Raw genomic sequence first — 19,932 nt, forward strand, 5'->3', positions numbered from 1 at the left:
TGTAGATAGTGGGTAAGATACTGCTACCTACCGCTGTTTGAATATATCAAACAACAGAAAAGGTATTCCAAACACAATATCCTACAGGTATGTGTCTGCGTATGCTGTGCCTGCATGAGTAAACCAACCATTGCCTGTACCATATAAGTCTATGCCTGAACATGAGACTATGGCAGTTTGAACTTATATGAAAACAGAATTTTCCTGAGTTAATATGCAGACACACGAGAGAACAAACACAGACAGTCAGACAGAGATGCCAAAGCAGACTGTGTGTGATTCGGTTCACAGTGTCTCCTCATCAGTGACCCCCAGACACAGGCAGAGGGTGCATCCCAAATGGACCCTTATTCCCTATATAGTGCACTATTTCTGACCAGGGGCCATAGTCAAAAGTAGTGCACTAGATAGGGAATAGGGTGCCATTTGTCACGCAGTCAGACAGTCCCAGTGTTGATTACAACGCTCAGACATCGAAGACTTCACCTCTCCACACGACATGGCTCACAGAGCCCATAGAGGCAGCTGGATAAGAGGACCACAGAGGTCGTTTACCAAGCTACTGATAAATCCAGACACATCTCATTGACTAAGTCAAGATGTCTCATGGACTAAATCACCAGCTCTTAAGATATTTTAGAAACAAACACTCCTTTTTAGCTTTGCTTGTCCTCAGGGTGCTTTTTAGTCCTTCAGTTTTTATTGTTATTCTTTTGTTTTTTATCCTCTGATGTTCGTTGTGTAGTAAATATTTCGGTTTTTATTTTCATTGTTTTTATGAGTTTTTTTCTTCCTGTGAAGTACATTGCGTTGCATTTCATGTCTGAAATGTGCTGTATAAATAAAGCTTGATTTGATTTGATTTTGATTTGAAGTGTCAGTTTTTCAATGAAAGGCCATCATGCGTAACTATATAGTATGTAGACAAGGACTGCAGAGCAAAGTAAACACACAATATAGCCAGACACTTCAACTAGAGTTGATTTAAGGGTTAAACCTGCACACAGAGCTCAAGTGTTTGGATGCTATTGGTGGGATACAACCGCAACAGCACACTGTCCAATTCACCATACTAATATTTGGAAGCGTCAAGTGGTGTTATTTAGCAGTCTCTTTCCGTCTCCCCCTCAAAACAGCATGGAAACTGCAGGTTGAGAAAGATAGTAAAGAAGTCAAGAAATAGAATGCTTGAAATGCATCTGAGCGTTGCGCTGTGGTACGCAAATGATTTATGATCAGTCGTCCTAGCTCTAGCTGTTGGCGGCTGGTGCGGGCGTATCTCACACGCATTGTTCAAGACGACCAGGTCAGCTTTCACTTGGATATCAAAATTCACAGACAGAGAGAACAGCAGAGAGAGCACTCTGCTCCACGGTGGGCCAAGTCCACGTCTCCATCCCAAATGGCACCCTATTCCCTACATAGTGCACTACTTTTGCCAGAGCCCTAAGGGTAGTGCGCTATGTAGGGAATAGGGTTCCATTTGGGATGGAGACCTCATGCACCACAGGAATATAAAGCCTCAATTTATTTAGCCTCTTCATAAAAACCATACCACATGGCCCTGTGTCTTGGCTTGGAAATTCACAAGAACTTCCAACAATCAAAGACGTACAGTGTGTCAGAGGGATGATTGATTCCTAGTGTACTATAGAGTGCACTACTTTTGACCAGAGCCCTAGCAAAAGTAGTGCACTATATATGGAATAGGGTGCCTAGCCTATAGTGCAGTTTAGTGTAGCGGACCGGTTTTGTCAGCGGCTGTGGAGCTGCGTGACACTAAACGAACCACACTTCCCCATTGGCAGTGGCGCTCCCTCGTCTGCCGGTAGTGGAACAAGAACTTAAACCGTTTTTAGATTACCACATAGTTTTATAAACATCCATGTCACACAAGATGTCACCACAACTTTTCATGTACTTTCATTCAACGATATTCAATTTCAGAGCATCGTCTTTGTTTCTCATGATGTATGATGAATTTAAGGAAATAATTCCAACACATTACAGTTTTTTACAATCACTTTGGCACTAATTTCAGAACCTTGACGTCATTTTTCAAAACTCTAGACACAAAACTCAAAACGGTCATCACTTGTAACACTGCTGTCCAATGTTCAAAACATTGCATTGTGCATTCATACCTTTAAAGAAATCTTGCACTTGCACAATCATTGGTTCAAAAAACTAATTTATTGTGAAATACCAATGAAACGTTAATTTAGATCACCCACACACAAGCAACCGATAGTTTCACTGTGTCATTGTTCGTACAATCATTAAATATTGTAGTACAAAATAGGTGATACATGTTTCATTATGGTACTACATGTAAATACATCCCTGTAAAAGTACTGCAGTAGTAGAGAGAATACTACAGACACAGTGGAATCATTGAACAAAATCTGAAATATATTGATGAAAAACAATACAGTACTGTAAAACATCAAATGCAGTGTTCCTCAACTTGCTTGCTTGTACTGTAAAAAGCAAAACATAGGAGTGATTACTGTACTTCTACATTTTCATCAACTCTGTCTTGTGGTTTTGGCCACAGGTTCTCATCTACATCACAATGGATGTTTTCATTAGCCAAACATCTTGGAAAAAACCTTTGGCCATGGCGAATCCAGGCCTGACACTGGTCTGCCGTGATGTCATTGCATGCGTCATCCATGGCCTGGAGAAGAGTGACTTGTTCATGAGGGCGCCTATCATAAACCTTCCATCTCCATGTGGAGAAAAATTCCTCAATCGGGTTAAGGAAAGGAGAGTATGGGGGTAAATACAGGGTGGTAAATTGTGCATGGGCCTGAAACCATGCTTGCACCATATGAGCATGGTGGAACCTGACATTATCCCACACAATGACATAGGTCACGCCACCAGCTCTACAGGCCTGATCGAGCTCATCAAGGAAGGTTACAAGGGGACCATAGAAACGGTGTCTGATAAAGAATTATGATGAAATATTACATCCATAGATAATGTAGTCTAATTGGTTCATGCTCCACGCTAATTGGTGACAATGAATCTCGTTACTTTGAAACTTTCATGATCTAAACATGGAATATTGTTTGTCTGTTTCCATACAACTATGCATTAAGAGTAATGCAACAGTTACTTATCATGTTGAGCAGTTGTATCAATTGATAGTTGGATAATTGTAATGAAATGAATAGACACACATCTGAAATGTAATGTGTGAATTGCCTTTTGAAATAGTAGTACTTTGATGTTAAGTTGTGTCATATTGAACAGGTGACTTTTGTTAATAATATGCCAGTTAGCAGACGCTTTTATCCAAAGCGACTTACAGTCACGCGTGCATACATTTTATTTTTATGTATGGGTGGTCCCGGGGATCAAACCCACTACCTTGGCGTTACAAGCGCCGTGCTCTACCAGCTGAGCTACAGAGGACCACAATTAAATGAAGAAATGATCTTAGTTTTATGTGTATTGTATCCAAGCAATTGAAAAAAGTGTTAGAGTTTTGAATGATTGGTTGTGAGTTTTGTGTCTAGAGTTTTGAAAAATGACGTCAAGGTTCTGAAATTAGTGCCAAAGTGATTGTAAAAAACTGTAAGTAACCATTGAGATTTCACTTAAAAGAGCTGCTGTCTGTCTGTCTTTGTGCTTGCCTTGCAGCTAACCACCCTCTGTGGATAAAGCCCTGAACAGACAGAGTCTCATCTACTAACTCCATGACAAGAAGACAGTGTCCTGCTGACACTGCCGAGCCCAAGATGCTCTGTCAAAGACACAAGATGGATGACCAGTGGAAGGAAGCTCTTTATCAGAGTATTTTATACATCTTAAGTCAATAAAGTATACTTAAAGTCTTTGGTGGTCCTCTGGTCTAGTGATATCAGCATCTGGAATGCAGCACAGTAGGGACCACAACCGAATACCCCACCACACTGTATCTTTGCAATTAGCTGAAGATAAACTTGGGTTGTGCACTGTCCTGATTTATACTTTGTTCCCTAAAAATATTTACAAAATGAGCTTTCCCACACATAGCGTAAAAAAGGCAGCCTCTATTTATGGTAATTGGCTCTGGTCTAATTAATTTGTTGCCTGACTTTGAATGGCCATGAGAGTAGTGAGGGGCTGATAGTGATGTGTATGTGTGTGTGTGAGAAGGGGGGGGATCTGCGTGTCTGCTGCTCTGTGGAACAGTCTGTCCATCCATCCATCTCCCTGTCTGTGTGTGTGACGAGGGCTTGAGGAATGAGGAGGAGACGTGCGGTGGCAGACAGGGCGGTGACCCCACTACTCTGGAGGAGATGGGACCCTGCTGAGAGAGGCCTGAGGCCTGCGACTCGACTGCTCAATCACCCTGACTCAACCCTTCAGTCAGTGGGGCCGACACCGAGGCCACGGCCCTGACACAACCATCATCCAGTGGTTAATGAGAACCTTACGGCCAGAGGAGAGACGGACGGACCTGACTAGCACACAGATGTGCATGACATTGTAGCCATTAAGCAGTTGTTAGATGATATATGAAAAGTTAAAAGAAGAGGTGAGGAAGAGCTAGCCTGACGACTCACACTAAATTATTCCGCTGCTCTGCCATTCGCTACATACTAGAGTCTGAGACTGCCATCATTGAAGTTGCTTGTGATGACGAGGTGTATGAAGGGTGTTGTACAAAACAAAGTCATCAGCGATTGGATCATCTCTAACCAATCAGAGTATCAAAGCCAATGACGAATTTTGAAACTTCCGCTTTACCCACTTGTGTTCTGGCTCTGGCCCAACCCATCGGTTTCTGGACCAATCAGATGACCACGAATGTGTTGGCATTCGGTAAAGGGCAGGGGATGTACTCAGATACAGAGTCACTGTGGAGAAGAAACTAACGTCCGTGGGCATGGCCTAGCATCTGGCCAGAGCAAAGAGTCTGGGTAGTCAGGTTAAGGAAAAGTTGCACCTGGACATAAATTGCAAAGACATTTTGGATGTCACTGTGTTTTGAACGAACCAGCAAGACGAACCAGCAAGACGATTCACAAGCGGTTTTGGTACGCGCCCACACCACGCACACACACGCACACACATGCGCACATGCACACAAACACACACTTGTATTAAACCGTATGGTCAGACTCTTTGCTATCTGTCGCATCAAAGCTACAGCCAGCCAAATATTTTCCATGGGTTGCAGTAGCCGCCAAAACACAAAATACTAGACGGCAGTTTGAATTACATTTAGGTAGGCAATATGAAAATGTATACTGTAACAGCCGGGCCTTGTTTCCTAGCAGACCTACCTGGGACTAACTGAAAGGGATTTGGAACAAAAACATCCTGAGGTGAGAAGCTGGATGGCTGCATTATAACTATGACTCACTGCTGGTAATCAGATCCCAGACAAAAGGGGCGGTTTTCAATTTGGGTTTTGATATAAAAGAACAAGAGAGAGCCAGACGACGAGGAAATATTACTCTGAAATGAGACCTCGAAAACTATTCCCCGGGACAATAAAACTCAGTTGGGTTCCCAAACCGTGACCTTTGTGCAGGGGGGATGAAAGAGGAAACATTTCAAACCAACACACCTAAACTGCCATCCTCTCCTCCTCTGGAGCGGCTTTTCCATTCCCTTTTCCGTTGTAAAACAACACAGCGCGAAGAGTCCATGTAAACCAGGGTTTCACAATCCTGGGAATACCACCACATTACAGATGTCTGGGGAAAGGTTCAGGTTGAACTATCACCATACTATCACACCAATCTCCCCTCATGTGGAGAGAGGAGAGAGGAGAGGACCACCTTGGGAGTAACAATTTCCATAATGGTGAATAAAAACCGTTTCCACTTCCCTTAATCTAAATAAGAGCTCCCATTTATTTATCTATCCGAGGCTCATATCAACCTTTTTGTTTGAACTATAAAAGTTGAATATAAGTGGAGATAAAGCAACACTTCAGACTAGTTGCCTCTGATGATAAGTCAGTGTTTATAGAGTATTAACAGAGAATTGATGCTGCCACATTTGCCGCCCCAACAAGAATTCAGAGCATAAACCAGACGGCGTAGTTAATAAGGAAAGGTACAAATTGCTTAGAGAGGATACTGACATTGTTTAGATTTTAACCTGCGTCAACAGAAATCTCACCCACCATGTATATGAACAAGTATTTACGCAAGTATTTGCTAACAATGCCATTTTAGAAGAACAGAACTGTTTGACGTTCCTCCTTTCCAGGAACAGCAACAAAAACGGTCCAGGAACATTAAAACCATTAACGAATGTATGCCGTTTACTTTCAGGGCTTTCTCGTTGAATATCTAACAAGAGATGTTCAGTCCAACGCCGAGGCTTTGTTAAGGACCCGTTAAAAAGTTGTGAAACCCATCAAGACAAAAACTGGGATCAGATCAAATAGTAATTTCCCTTCAATATGTGCGTGGTGGTAATAGTGGTGGTAGTTCCTCATTTGTCACATATACATACACATGGTAAAACACTCCCCTCCCTCCTCCTATCTGGTTTGGATGCCATAAAGTGAGAGGAACACTCGATAGACTGAAACCTCTACCTGATGGAGAGAGGAACACTCACTAGACTGAAGCCTCTACCTGATGGAGAGCCTCAGAGGCCAAGCAGGAACAGATGGGCCGAGCAGAGCAGAGCGGCGCGTGGGGTACTGGAGAGGAGAGGAGAGAGCATCGACAGGCAGTCAGGGACCACCATCAACGCTGCTGCTAGCCTGCTGCCCACACCAGACCACACTTACCACTCTTCCCCTCCCATTAATTTGCAGTGCACTGATGCTAAACTGTAATGAATCTGCAATTTGCACACATATGTGAAGGAGGAAGGGGGAGAAGGAGGGATGGATGGAGCATACATGGTTCTACTTTGGGTCTGTTGTTAACCCCTACTGGAAACATTTACAAATAATTGGACCAAGAAAAGACATCCATCTGTTGGATTAACCCTTCGCTAGCCTGTAGGGATGTGGCACTTCCTAGGATGGGGAGTTTGAAGAAGAGAGACAAAAAGATACAAGGCATTATGCGAGGGACATATATTTATTTCAAGTAACACTATGAAATCAGAACTTTTCTACCTGTGGTTACTCAGTTTCTCTAGAACTGTCGGGATCATAATTAGAAGAGAAATGTATCGTTGAGACAATGAAAAAGGTGGGGTAGCATTGAGGTGTTCTCTTTAAGGAGTGTCATGCATCTCAAATCATTAGATAAGAGAGGAAGTATTCTATTTGTGATGGAGGAGTACCGCCCTCCCGGTCGGTTTGGCCCACCACGGGTCAGGTCAGACAATAGCCTATGGGGTCATTGTTTGTGAATGTCCCTATTGGACAAAATCACTGATCAGCCCCTACTAGGTTTATTTTCCTGTAAGGAACACTGCAATCCAATGCTGCTACGCTTCATTTCATTCTCAGAGGCAGGGGAATTGCTTCCCTCTCTGATACAATATGTCCCTGACATGGTGGTGGATGGTGGGGGTCGAGGCATCGAGTGTCATGTAAACAGTCTCAGGACTCCTTGGTCTTCTCGACTTGCGCAACAACCTGGTGGTGTCTCGTGCCACCGACCAGCGAGCTGCATGCGGAGCCCCTGGGTGGCTTCAGTTACTCACGGCCCTGTGTGTACTTTAGCCTAAGCATCCCCAGACTCATCAGGGCTAAGGACATTCTGCTGGGGTGGTACAGGACAGAGAGAGCAGGGTGGGGAGGACAGGGTAGGGGGGGAGCTGGAGGGAAGGCAGTGTGGTCCCGGGTGTGATGGTGGAACCACGGTGATTTAGAGGCTGTTGATTCCGGGCAGGCGGCCCAGGCTGCCGCCACTGACCCACTGCGGATGAGTCCCGCCGCCGCGTAAGTCACTCCACTTAAAACGTCTGCATGTGTTTAGATCCGTTCAAGTGGAAATCGGGCGCCGCACACACACACACTGCTGTAAATGTTCTACTGGATAAGAGTTCTTTCTTTCCTCTCCCCCTCCAACTAAAGCGTTCATAAACAGATGGTGAAAGCCTCATTAATCTGTTGTCACGACTATTAATGGCATTGTGAACACGTTCCATGCTCGGTGCGTCCCGAAGCTTAGCGCAGCCAAACCCTGGACCATTAGAGCAGGTGTGAGAGTCACACAGTGCTTCTGTGTGGTGGAAGGAAGGTAAGGGAGAGAGGAGATGAATGAATGAATGAGGAGTTCAACATGAGGCTCTCTCATTAACAGCCATACTAGGACTGAGATGGAATGATAGAATCGCCAGTTAATCTGAAATGTAAAAAGTCAACTGTCACTTTTTACTTCACACTTGATTAGACACTTCCTTACTTCAAAACACAAAGAACACTGCAAACCACCTGAGTTCACTCACCGCCACCATCCACTACCACTACAAGAAAAGCACAGAAAAGCGCACAAACTCTGATCTGAGTTGTGGCACTATCCAACTCCATATGCTTATGATAATGACTAAAAGAAAGCAGCGAGATTCATCACAAGACGAATACAGCTGACACTCATACTTACAGCCACACAGAGAGAGGAGAATGATTGTTCCAGTCAGTGCATGTGTTGCTGCATGTGTTTCTCATTGTGCTTACAGTTCACTGGGATTCAGCCTATGATGATGACTACAACCCCCCTAACTGGCAGCCCCACACACATACACTCACACACGCATGCACCCACACGCACGCACACACACACACACACACACACACACACACTGCAGCTCCTGCGATGAACCCAGTTGGGGCTGGATGGGACCCACAGCTAAGAGTTAGCCACCAGAGAGGCTTTAGGAGTAGTAACGAGCTGTGAGGTGTGAGGCTAGCGGTGCCTAGAAGAGGGATGGGGGGTGAGTGAGGTGTGAGGCTAGCGGTGCCTGGAAGAGGGATAGGGGGTGAGTGAGGTGTGAGGCTAGCGGTGCCTGGAAGAGGGATAGGGGGTGAGTGAGGTGTGAGGCTAGCGGTGCCTGGAAGAGGGATGGGGGGTGAGTGAGGTGTGAGGCTAGCGGTGCCTGGAAGAGGGATGGGGAGTGAGTGAGGTGTGAGGCTAGCGGTGCCTGGAAGAGGGATAGGGGGTGAGTGAGGTGTGAGGCTAGCGGTGCCTGGAAGAGGGATAGGGGGTGAGTGAGGTGTGAGGCTAGCGGTGCCTGGAAGAGGGATGGGGGGTGAGTGAAAGCAGAGTCCTGTCTGTCATCAGGCCATGTTTCTCATTAGGGTGACCTACAGCAGGGCTGTGTTCAGTAGGGGGGAGGAGGGGGGTTGAAGAGGTCTGAAACAGGGAGGTAGGCTTTTACCTGAACGTGTCCAGATTAGGTAGACTACTGTTCACTTAAGGTTTGAAACATTTTGAAACTGGGAGGTAGGCTTTTACCTGAACTTGTCCATTGTGGATACACAGATTTTAAAGAAATGTTTTGCAACTGTGTGCCCTATTGACCACGGCACAGAAACGTAAGCAAAGCTATCTCCCCGTGATGCGGAGGAAGAGCAGGAGGAAGAGGAGGAGGAGGGTGTAAGAGGATCTCACTGAGCTGCAGACCCATGTTGTTGATCCTAGTGTGGCCATATGTAAACCTAACCATAACCCCATGGGATATTCTATTCCTCCCTCCATCCATCTGAGGATCACATGCTGAATGAGACAACGAGGCCGAGAATTTCCCAACTGACCCTGCTTTCTCGTAGGTCAATATTTGGGTTTTGAATGTTCAACATAAAATGTGTTCAACTTAAATCTAATGAATCTTTCTCATGTCATGGAAACATAAAAACACAATTAATATGAACTGTATTAGACTAGTAGACTAGGGTTTCCTTGACTATGGTATTCCCAAGTTGTTCACGTTTATAGTTTCACCTAAAAACTATAAGTTAAAACAGCTTTAACATGGTGATAGGCCTTCAGATGTGTATACTAAGATGTCAAAGGAATTAGGGTGGGAAGCATCACAACAACAAAATAACAAGATAGTTGAACATGGCTGTTTGTGTGTGTAGATCCAAGCCTCTTTCCACTCCGGGACTCTGGGACACATTGTTAACTTCTAGCTGTGGTCTGTCTTCCCCTCCCTACCCTGTGATTCTCTCTCTGCTGCCTCTCTATACGTAGTCCCGGCGTCCCACAGCTGCATCCCACATGTTTTCACGCTGTTCAACAATGTGGCTGTATGTCATTCTGCTGTTCTCAGACCTGCTGTGGTGCTTCTTCTTCTTCTTCTTCTTCTTCTTCTTCTTCTTCTTCCTCTTCTTCTTCTTCTTCTACAACAATCCAACACGCCAACCAGCCCTCCCAGTCTCAGCCAGCCAGTCCGCTTTCTCTTACTGCGTACTGTACCGCACTGTAAGCCACGGCGAAACTCGGTTCCAAAAATGTTCAGTGGGGTAAGACAAAAGAATGCTGCGAGGACAACTTCAGAATGCAGGGAAGGAAAGAAGGGGGGTAATACTTCAGGTCGGATCTGGCAGGCAGGGGCTCTGCCCGGGTCATAGCAACACAGAGTCATTTCCATAATTGCCCCACAGTCAAATCAGGCTGGATTCCTCTGGATCACTTTAGATTCCTGTAGATAAGTAGCCTACTGGGCTCTGGTCAGTGCCGGCCAGGCTGCGGACCCCCAAAGAAGAACAGGTGCGGTAATGGAAGTGATTTCCAGCTCCTCTGTGTGTTTCCAGAGTTTTTTTTTGTAATTGCCACAGGACATTCCCCTTGCCTTTTGGATTGCTATCGTGTAATCTCTCTGAAGAGAGAGGCGAATGAAAGAGGATTTGTCCTGGGTTTGGCTTTGACTTATCAGTGGTCTTCAGAGGAACAGCAATACCTTTAATTACAGTTCGTAGGGTAGGCGGCAAACTGCTGACGTTGGGGTAACGCTGCCAGGCGGTTTTAACAGGTCAGGCCATGTGGTGTCCATGTGATTGGTGACAAATATTAGTTTGCAATCATTTTGACCCTTCAACATTTCAAGCCTGAAACATTGTATTTTTCATGTTCATTCACATTTCCTCATTAACCAAAGGAAGAAATTAAGATTTAAAATGATCAGAAAAGTCGAATTACTTAAAATATTGACTGATGGATCAATGTATCAATAATCATTCAGGTGTGACCTCACTTCCGAATTCCAAACTGCTTCACAGCTGGGGGGCAGTTGTGCCAGCCAGCTTCCTTGGCCACCAAAATTAGGCTCAAACCACTTAATCTGATAGCAATAGTGTACGTAAATGTTTCAGAGAATTGGTGGGGGGTTTGATGTGGTTACTTTTACATAAAGATATGTAGCCTAGTGTTGGCTAATGCATGCCATTATCTGGATCACGTTTCCAAAATATATCATCAAGTAAGTGCTATAGATATGGGATGGAGAATACACATGGAACGACATATGCAATAGACTTTACAATCCTAGAAAGAATAATTTATAGAATGTATTCTCTAGTGCACTTGACTTCTCAATCTCACCTCTTCAATTCTTCTGTAGGCTATCACTTACGACAGCCCGTCCTGTGCTGACAGCCAGGTATTCATCGTTCTGTTCCTCGGTTGTGTAAAGCCAAGTGCGCGCACTCGTGCTGTCATACGTCACTGTGCTCGCTCCTCTTCTCGCGCGCTGGTTAAAAAGAAGGAGGAATGAGCAAGGGGAAACATGTGAGCGCTCTGAGGATATAGTGAGAGACAATTTTGTGCTTACTTTTTTGACCCAATGCACTGTGCTGAAACGGATTTTAAATCATAAGGAAGGACACAAATTAAGTTTACTGCTATTCTCAGAGTTAGCTTATTCTTTGGTTTGTTTTCTTTACGAGAGAAAAATGTTGATTTCTGTGTTATGGCATCATAACCAGCACTTCCATTAATTTATCTTAAATAACTATTTTTTCTTTAGCAAATATTTAATTCTGATTACTTTGTGCATATATCTTTCTTACACAAACGTATTATATTCGTTTACCTGTGATACAGCATATATAAATATAGAGAATATAGTATTTTGTAGGTTTGCACCGTTGCTTTCAACAGTGATTGCTCTCATTTCTTTCGGTTCCAACGTTTTTTCAATATGAGGCATTTGAAATTTGTACTAGTGTTGGCTATCGCAGTCAACGTTTGGGAATGTGGGGATGCGAAATTTGGCGAGAAGGGAGAAATAAGCCCGAGGAGAAGGAGATGTTACGACGGGAGCATGCCCAAGCGACTGAAGAAGAGGGAACGAAAACTGTCAGTGGACAGCGGTGCAAGCAGCGGGGAAGTTTGTCACAGGTTGTACCCTCGTGTGTCATGCTGCCCCACCAGGCGTGCTGCTTATCAGATAGTCCACCGGCGGGATGCCAGGGTATGTTGGGCTCGTTGCATTCTTTCATTGTGAGAGCTGTCTGTAGGCTAATGCCAAACGCCCCGGGGAATGTATTTACTGCGTTGTGTGCCTTTTTGACTTGTTGTTTGTTGACAGTAGTAGAATTAACGATATATGAGGGAGGTGGGACTGTGAGGGGAAAATTCAACCATAGCCTACTTACAAATTATGGCGTTGTCCAGCCACTCTAGGCTTATTTTTAGGTTTCTTGGTCTGTCACATTAAATATGTAGAAAATCCATAAAATTGTAAAAACAAATTAACATAATTTCTCGGCTAACTATGCAGTTTAAAAGTGGGAAATTATATAAGCCTCCTGTTTGTTGGTCTCGAGCGTGTCCAAAACGTTACAGTGTTACCATGGTTATGGTATAACCTTTTACGTTCATCCCAGCGCTACAAAATAACACCACACGAGCGCAGTCCAAGTGAGTCAGCACCGTCGACTATCGTTAAATTCTGCAAAGTTTTTCTTTGCATCCCACACTGCAGTTATGCTCACGCGTGGCTTGTTTGTCAGCGCGCTTAGAATGTATTTTGCAACAATGTTGCATGTTATTATGTTTTTCTTATTTCCAATCAGTTCCTGCACATAACGTGCGCGTGTGCTGCACATAGCCTACGCTGATGCCCGTTATATACTATTAATTATAGTCATGTTTAACTGCATGGACGAACGTTTAACACTGTCTACATAGGCTACGTCGAGTTCACGGTAGAATTCGCCCTATTCTCATGTAAACCGCTCCCAACGAGTCGACATATGCGGCTGGGTGGTATCACACTTTGTGTTGTGACAAAAAGCCATATTGCATCATTTAATTTGATCAAGTCATGCAAATAGGAGGAAAAACCCTGAATGGAACAAAAATAACCTCGACTTCTCCCCCTCCCCACTACACTGCCCACACACAGAGCTCTTTTTGCTTATGGCAAAAGAATAACAACAACACCATTGTGTTTGTTAGTTTCACTAATGGGTGAAGCTGGAGAACATCACTCTCCCCCCTCAGTCCCTTGGCTCTGTCCAAGTGTTAAGGCTGCTGAGAGGGTATTATTTGTCCTTCACTCCCCTCTCTCACCCCCATCCACCCCCCTCGCTAACTTACACCTATTCCCAAAGGACAAGTGTTTTGTTTAAGATTTTTAACACCAGTCTTAGTGTTGCCTACAGCACGGCCTATTTTCTCTAAAGGGGCTATGTGTGGTGGTCTCTCTCTCTCTCGCTCTCTCTCTCTCTCTCTCTCTCTCTCTCTCTCTCTCTCTCTCTCTCTCTCTCTCTCTCTCTCTCTCTCTCTCTCTCTCTCTCTCTCTCTCTCTCTCTCTCTCTCTCTCTCTCTCTCTCTCTCTCGCTCTCTCTCTCTCTCTCCCTGTGATTCCTGATGGTGAGACCTTATGAGGCTTGTGCAGCCCACATTGTCTAAGATTGAATGACAAGCAAATGTTTTCAAGTGTGACCTTTGTGCATTGATATGTTTGTTCCGGCAATTTCACTGACAAAAGCCATTGTGCAGATCCTATCAAAGAAATGAGTCCTCCTGTAACAGCTGCTCCTCTCCAGTGAGCTGTTTACACATTGGCTTTTTGATCAAGTCTCTGTGAGGAGGACAACGACCAGCATAAAGGGGCTTATGGAAAGGCATTTTGCATTTGGGCTGTCCATGTGAGCTGGCAATATTGTGTTATTGATGTGTTACGACACATTTCCCCCCACATGCCAAGGTATGTCACACAGATGGATGTTGTGCGTGTGTGTGGGTCGGTTTGTTTACCTTCGGAAACTTGTGTTCCTTGCGTTTCTGTTCCCGCAGTAAGGCTATAATAGCGCTCGAACAGACTGGGATCGAGCCTACTGACTGAGAGTTTCTCTCTCTCTGCTTTTGAGTAGCGAGTCGGTGGTGAAATTTTGCTGCTAAACACAACAAACAAAGGTCCTCTTGTTCTGGTTTGTGGTGATGGCAACATTGGAGCCCATCCCAGCAACATATGGGCACAGGGTATGGCTGAGAGCCCACAAATGCTCCTCTCCATGGACTGTGTGCCAGCCCATGGCACGCCGAATCAATGGGCAATTTAGAGCAGGAGGGCGGGCAGGCAGGCATGGCCACGGTGGTAGTACACACATGGCTTTGGAGGGGTTAGTAGTAGTAATGATATAGTAACGTATACCACTTAGCAGACACTGTTATCCAAAATGACTTAAAATACAGTGAGTGCATATGTTTTAGGATCTGTATACTGCGGGGATTGAACCCACGTCCCTGCCGTTGTTGGCGTCAAGCTCTTACCAACTGAGCCACACATGACCACTACAGTTACAGAGACAGAGAGACAGTAAAACAGAGACATGGCCAACCAGGTTTTAGCCCAAGCTGAGCCTACCTTGCCTAATGCTGAAATGTCAACACTTCTAAAGGCTAACGGCTTTTAGCTGCTCTGCACTTTTTATTAGTATAGTATTAGTATATTTATGAGTATATTTATGAGTATATTTATTGCTTGTTTATAGCCGGGTTTATCAACCTCTGTGTGTGCTTCTGGCAAGTCCTAATCACCCGTGTTTTACACTGTTCCTGATAAGAGGAGTAGAACAAACATTCTTTGGCCATCTCTAGTCGTGGTCCTGAGGGGCTATAAAACAACCAAAGGGCCTGTGTTCAACCTGTGGTCACAAAACAGTCTCGAACATGACTGCAGGGTGGCCGTATCGTTAAGAAACATCTTTCTCTTCCAGACCTTGTCAGGTTGTTGTTGAACTGAGAGAGAGAGAGAGAGAGGGAGGTGTCCATATGTTGGGCCCGGGTCTGCAGGCCTAATTGACTAGGACAGACTGCTAATTTGTTGATACCAGTGTGGGAATGATGTGCCTGTCTATCTCTAAATTGGTGTTTACACACGGACGGACCTCACACAGTGCAAAGCACTACCTGCCTGCTGCCTAAGCAGCACACATGTCTGGATGCAGGACAGATTACATTTGGTTTTATTACACCTAATTTGTTACGTAAATAATCCCTGCTAATTTCTGGGGTCTAAATCTCTTGTTTACTTTTGTTTAGTGACCTAAGTAACGCTTCAAACCCTCTAATTTGCCTCCATCCATTTTGGCCCCAGCCACCCTGACATGTGAAATGTAATTTGAATTTAACTGTTTGTATGCTTAGGTAAACATGTCGTGAGGGAGAGAACCTTTTTCTCAGAAAGTGCAGCGTAATCTGGGTTTAAAAAGTGACATTAAAAGGTAATTTTGGTGTGGGCATAGTTCATCTGGAGAAGATTTTGACATGGCTTTAGGTTTACCATAAATAAAGCTGCAGCAGTGGATCATTAAAGGTAGGTTATGTCATCTCCATGCTAATGTCTTACAATAATGTTTATTATAAACTGGTTTGTTCGAGCCCTGAATGCTGATTGGCTGAAAGTCGTGGTATATCAGACCGTATACCACGGGTATGACTCAATATTTATTGTTACTTGTCTGATTACGTTGGTAACCAGTTTATAATAGCAATAAGGCACCTTGGGGGTTTGTGGTAAATGGACAATATACCACGGCTAAGGGCTGTATCCAGGCACTCTGTGTTGCGTCGTGCTTAAGAACAGCCCTTAGCCGTGGTATATTGGCCATATACCACACCCCCTTGGGCCTTATTGCTTAATTATACAATATTGCTGACATTCCAGCAAATTACAAGCCATGTTGAGGTGTAAAACACATTCATGTTCACTAAGTCCGTATTCTAATCCGTCATTGGTCCTTGTTGCATGTGGTCCCTCCCCCCAGATCTTCTCCACCAATAACACAGAGTGCAGCCGTCTCCTGGAGGAGATCAAGTGTGCACACTGTTCGCCCAACGCCCAAGTGCTGTTCCACTCCCCCGAGTCGGACAAGGTCCCCCTCAGGGAGCCCCATCTGCCACGCCTCTGCCAGGACTACTGCAGAGAGTTTTACTATACCTGCCGCGGACACATACCAGGTAACCATTCTACTACACCTGCTACTAAGATATACCAAGTAACCATTCTACTATACCTGCTACTAAGATATACCAGGTAACCATTCTACTACACCTGCTACTAAGATATACCAGGTAACCATTCTACTACGCCTGCTACTAAGATATACCAGGTAACCATTCTACTACACCTGCTACTAAGATATACCAAGTAACCATTCTACTATACCTGCTACTAAGATATACCAGGTAACCATTCTACTACACCTGCTGCTCTCTCTCTGACTCACTACCTACTGCCTAATGTCTGAATAAGGCAATATTATGATTCTGAGCAGGTCTCCTCAAGGTCCCCAATTCAAAGTCAGCAAACAGTGGTGAACATATAGGTAGCTTGGTTTTACTTACGCAAGAAGCAGTGGAGCGTAAGGACTCAATAAGGAATATTTATTTATGTAGGCTTACCTCATCTGACCTCACCTCCACTTGGTGGTTGAGCCTGCCTGCCTGCCTGCCTGCCTCACGCCCCCACACACTGGGAGAGCCTCGTCGCTGTCTCAGTCTACCCACCCTGGCTGGCAGACGTTGCCTACTGCCGCTGTCAGCCCAGCACTTTGTTAATTAGTCTGACTGCACACTTTAGACCTGGCAATCAAGAGCAGTGATGTTGTGCTTCTCTCTCTCTCTCTCTCTCTCTCTCTCTCTCTCTCTCTCTCTCTCTCTCTCTCTCTCTCTCTCTCTCTCTCTCTCTCTCTCTCTCTCTCTCTCTCTCTCTCTCTCTCTCTCTCTCTCTCTCTCTCTCTCTCTCTCTCTCTCTCTCTCTCTCTCTCTCTCTCTCTCTCTCTCTCTCTCTCTCTCTCTCTCTCTCTCTCTCTCTCTCTCTCTCTCTCTCTCTCTCTCTCTCTCTCTCTCTCTCTCTCTCTCTCTCTCTCTCTCTCTCTCTCTCTCTCTCTCTCTCTCTCTCTCTCTCTCTCTCTCTCTCTCTCTCTCTCTCTCTCTCTCTCTCTCTCTCTCTCTCTCTCTCTCTCTCTCTCTCTATCTATCCCTCTCTCTCTCTCTCTCTCTCTCTCTCTCTCTCTCTCTCTCTCTCTCTCTCTCTCTCTCTCTCTCTCTCTCTCTCTCTCTCTCTCTCTCTCTCTCTCTCTCTCTCTCTCTCTCTCTCTCTCTCTCTCTCTCTCTCTCTCTCTCTCTCTCTCTCTCAGACTGCATGTTAAACCAACCCGGCACAGCACGTTGTTTTATTGCACCAGGTGGACAAGATTTATTTTCTTGCGCTAGCCGAGTTGTACAAATGTGTTTTCTGAGTGTGGCAGCATTGTGAGAATCTTTAGTCACACTTGGACTGGTTGTAGATGCGTTATAAGGAACATGACTTCTTTATACTCACATTTACTCAAAGTTTTCCTCAATATCTTCCTCAATCTATGGAATTTAGACATAAATTGTGTACACACACACACACACACGTAACCACACGCCCTAAACAAAGCCCCTACAATCTGCCAGAGAGCTGAAAATGATTGATTTTATGACCCTTCCTTTCCCTGGCCCCGTCCTTCTTTGGCAAGCCCTCCTGAGCTGCCCTGGCTGACGTCAGCCCCCTGGCTGTGCTGTGCTGTGTGCTGTTTGGGGTGTGTAAGCTATAAGCACCCTGGCTACGGTCTAGACATGACCGGCTCTGACACCTCGCGCCACCAAGGGTGCTCCTCACACACAGCCTCAGACACACACAACCTACGGCCTGTTTAAGAAAACGCCACTCACACCATCAGTTTGTTTTCCTTGGTGATAAATTCGATGGAACGTAAACACAATCAGAGCTGCCTCGCTGGACCCGGACCTCGCCTCGGCCCTCGAAATGCTCCCCGTACGCGTAGGCAAGGCAACGCCAGCCCTGGAGGGAGTCTCCTCCCGATGTGGAATAAGCGAGGAGATGACATGGAGATGACATGACACACTGTTTCCTCCTGGATATGATGGTATTGTGAGATGATAGGAGACCTGCTTGATAGGCCGCCCTCCCTGAAAGATCCCCGTCCTCAGAAGTAGGGCCTTTGAAGGGCTGTTACCTGTCTGCCGTGCCTCCCAGTGAAGTGCACATTCCTGGTGATCAAACGGCCGCTGCTTGCCCCAGCCAAGTCTTCTTCCTATCTGTGTCGCCGCGGCAGATTAGATCTGCTCGCAATTTGCTGAACAGAGAACAGTTTCAAACACATATGTGGTGGCTCTACACCACCACCAGCACTATCAACATAGAGAGTGAGAGAGAGAGAGATGGAGAGAGAGAGAGACACCAGCCAGTGAGCTGACAGACAGCAGTGAGAGCTTATAGTTAAACCCAGAGCTTCATACCAGAAGCTTGAGCCAGAGAAGGAGTCAGTCACCCCCACCTTCCCTCCTCCATCCGTCCTCTCCCCCCTTTCTCCCCCTCTACGCAGATCAGCATATGTGGTGACGAATGACACATTTATTTTTCTACAAAGGTTGTGTATATGTAAAGCTGCTGAAGTGCATCAAGATGTCAAGTACTTTGGGTGGCCACCCAGGTTGTCTAGGAAGATAACCAGATGGAAGTAGAACTTTAGTGCTAGCTCACTGCCTGGGATGTGGACAGAGGTTTTTTTCCCTCTATCTCTCTCTCTTTCTCTGTCTCTCTTTCTTTCTCTCTCGCTCTTTCTTTCTTTCTCTCTCCCTCTCCCTCTCCCTCTCTCTCTCTCTCCCTCTCTCTCCTTTTTCCCCCAGGCCAGTACAATAAAACTGGGCCATATTGTGGAGGGAGAGAGAGAGAGAGAGAGAGAGAGAGAGAGAGAATGTAGTGCTCGGTGCCACATGTTTATGGAAGTAGTTAACCATAAATTGTCCAAATTGGATGGCCCTCTAAGTACATATCATTCTGGATACAGACAGAGGTTTTTCCTCCTATGGATTTAAGAGTCCCTTTCTGGATTTGTGTCCGTTGGCCTTTTTTTAGGGGGGTTTAAGCTACATTTTTTAACAATTCGTTGGGTTTTTGTTCAACTTAAATTTGCATTTGTAGTAATCACTATTGCCTCTTAAGAACATGTTTAATTAAATCTAAAATATAAAGCACTGACAAAAAAAAATTTTTGGGCCCATGTACAGTATAAATAACTAAAGATGACATTCAGAACCCTTCCAGAACTCTGCATCAACACATGCAAAGTGCTGACCAACAGTATTAAACCTGAACGGTAGCCTTTACTGTTTCTTTAAATGTCCTCCTGCTCCCGTGAAACTCTCTCCAGCTCCCCATTAGGCTGTGTACTTAGCCCTCATTTCTCCATAAAGACATTTACGGCCTGAGTCTCACTTTAACCTAGAGGCCTCCCACCCCCTCCCTCCCTCCCTCCCTCCCTCTGTCTCCCCCTCTCCCCTCTGCATCTGAAGTCCCGGGACCAGCATGGTTAAGATAACTGCAGGCACAAAGTAGGTGGGTGGCATAAGCCTGGGAGTGTGTGAGTGTGTGTTCTGAGTGTGTTTGATCTCTGTGTTGTGTTTAGATGTTTAGTGGGATATCCTATCACCTCCAGTGGTAGTGTGGTCAGCCTTGTGGTCGGTGTGGGGGGGCCGGGATGGAGGGAGGGAGGGATGTGTGGGG

At 45.2% G+C, this 19,932-nt stretch overlaps 1 protein-coding gene across 1 annotated transcript in view; it reads left to right on the forward strand.

Moving 5' to 3' along the window:
- Window positions 1–11,591: 11,591 nt before the first annotated feature.
- Window positions 11,592–19,932, forward strand: part of LOC121536003 (hedgehog interacting protein) — a 44,467-nt gene continuing 36,126 nt past the window's right edge. Inside the window, exons 1-2 of the mRNA XM_041843274.2 lie at window positions 11,592–12,336; window positions 16,142–16,334. Of these exons, the coding sequence (XP_041699208.1) occupies window positions 12,064–12,336; window positions 16,142–16,334 (466 nt within the window). The 5' untranslated portion in view covers window positions 11,592–12,063. The remainder of the gene's footprint in view (window positions 12,337–16,141; window positions 16,335–19,932) is intronic.

The sequence above is a fragment of the Coregonus clupeaformis genome, chromosome 22 (assembly GCF_020615455.1).
Source record: "Coregonus clupeaformis isolate EN_2021a chromosome 22, ASM2061545v1, whole genome shotgun sequence".
NCBI lineage: Eukaryota > Metazoa > Chordata > Actinopteri > Salmoniformes > Salmonidae > Coregonus > Coregonus clupeaformis.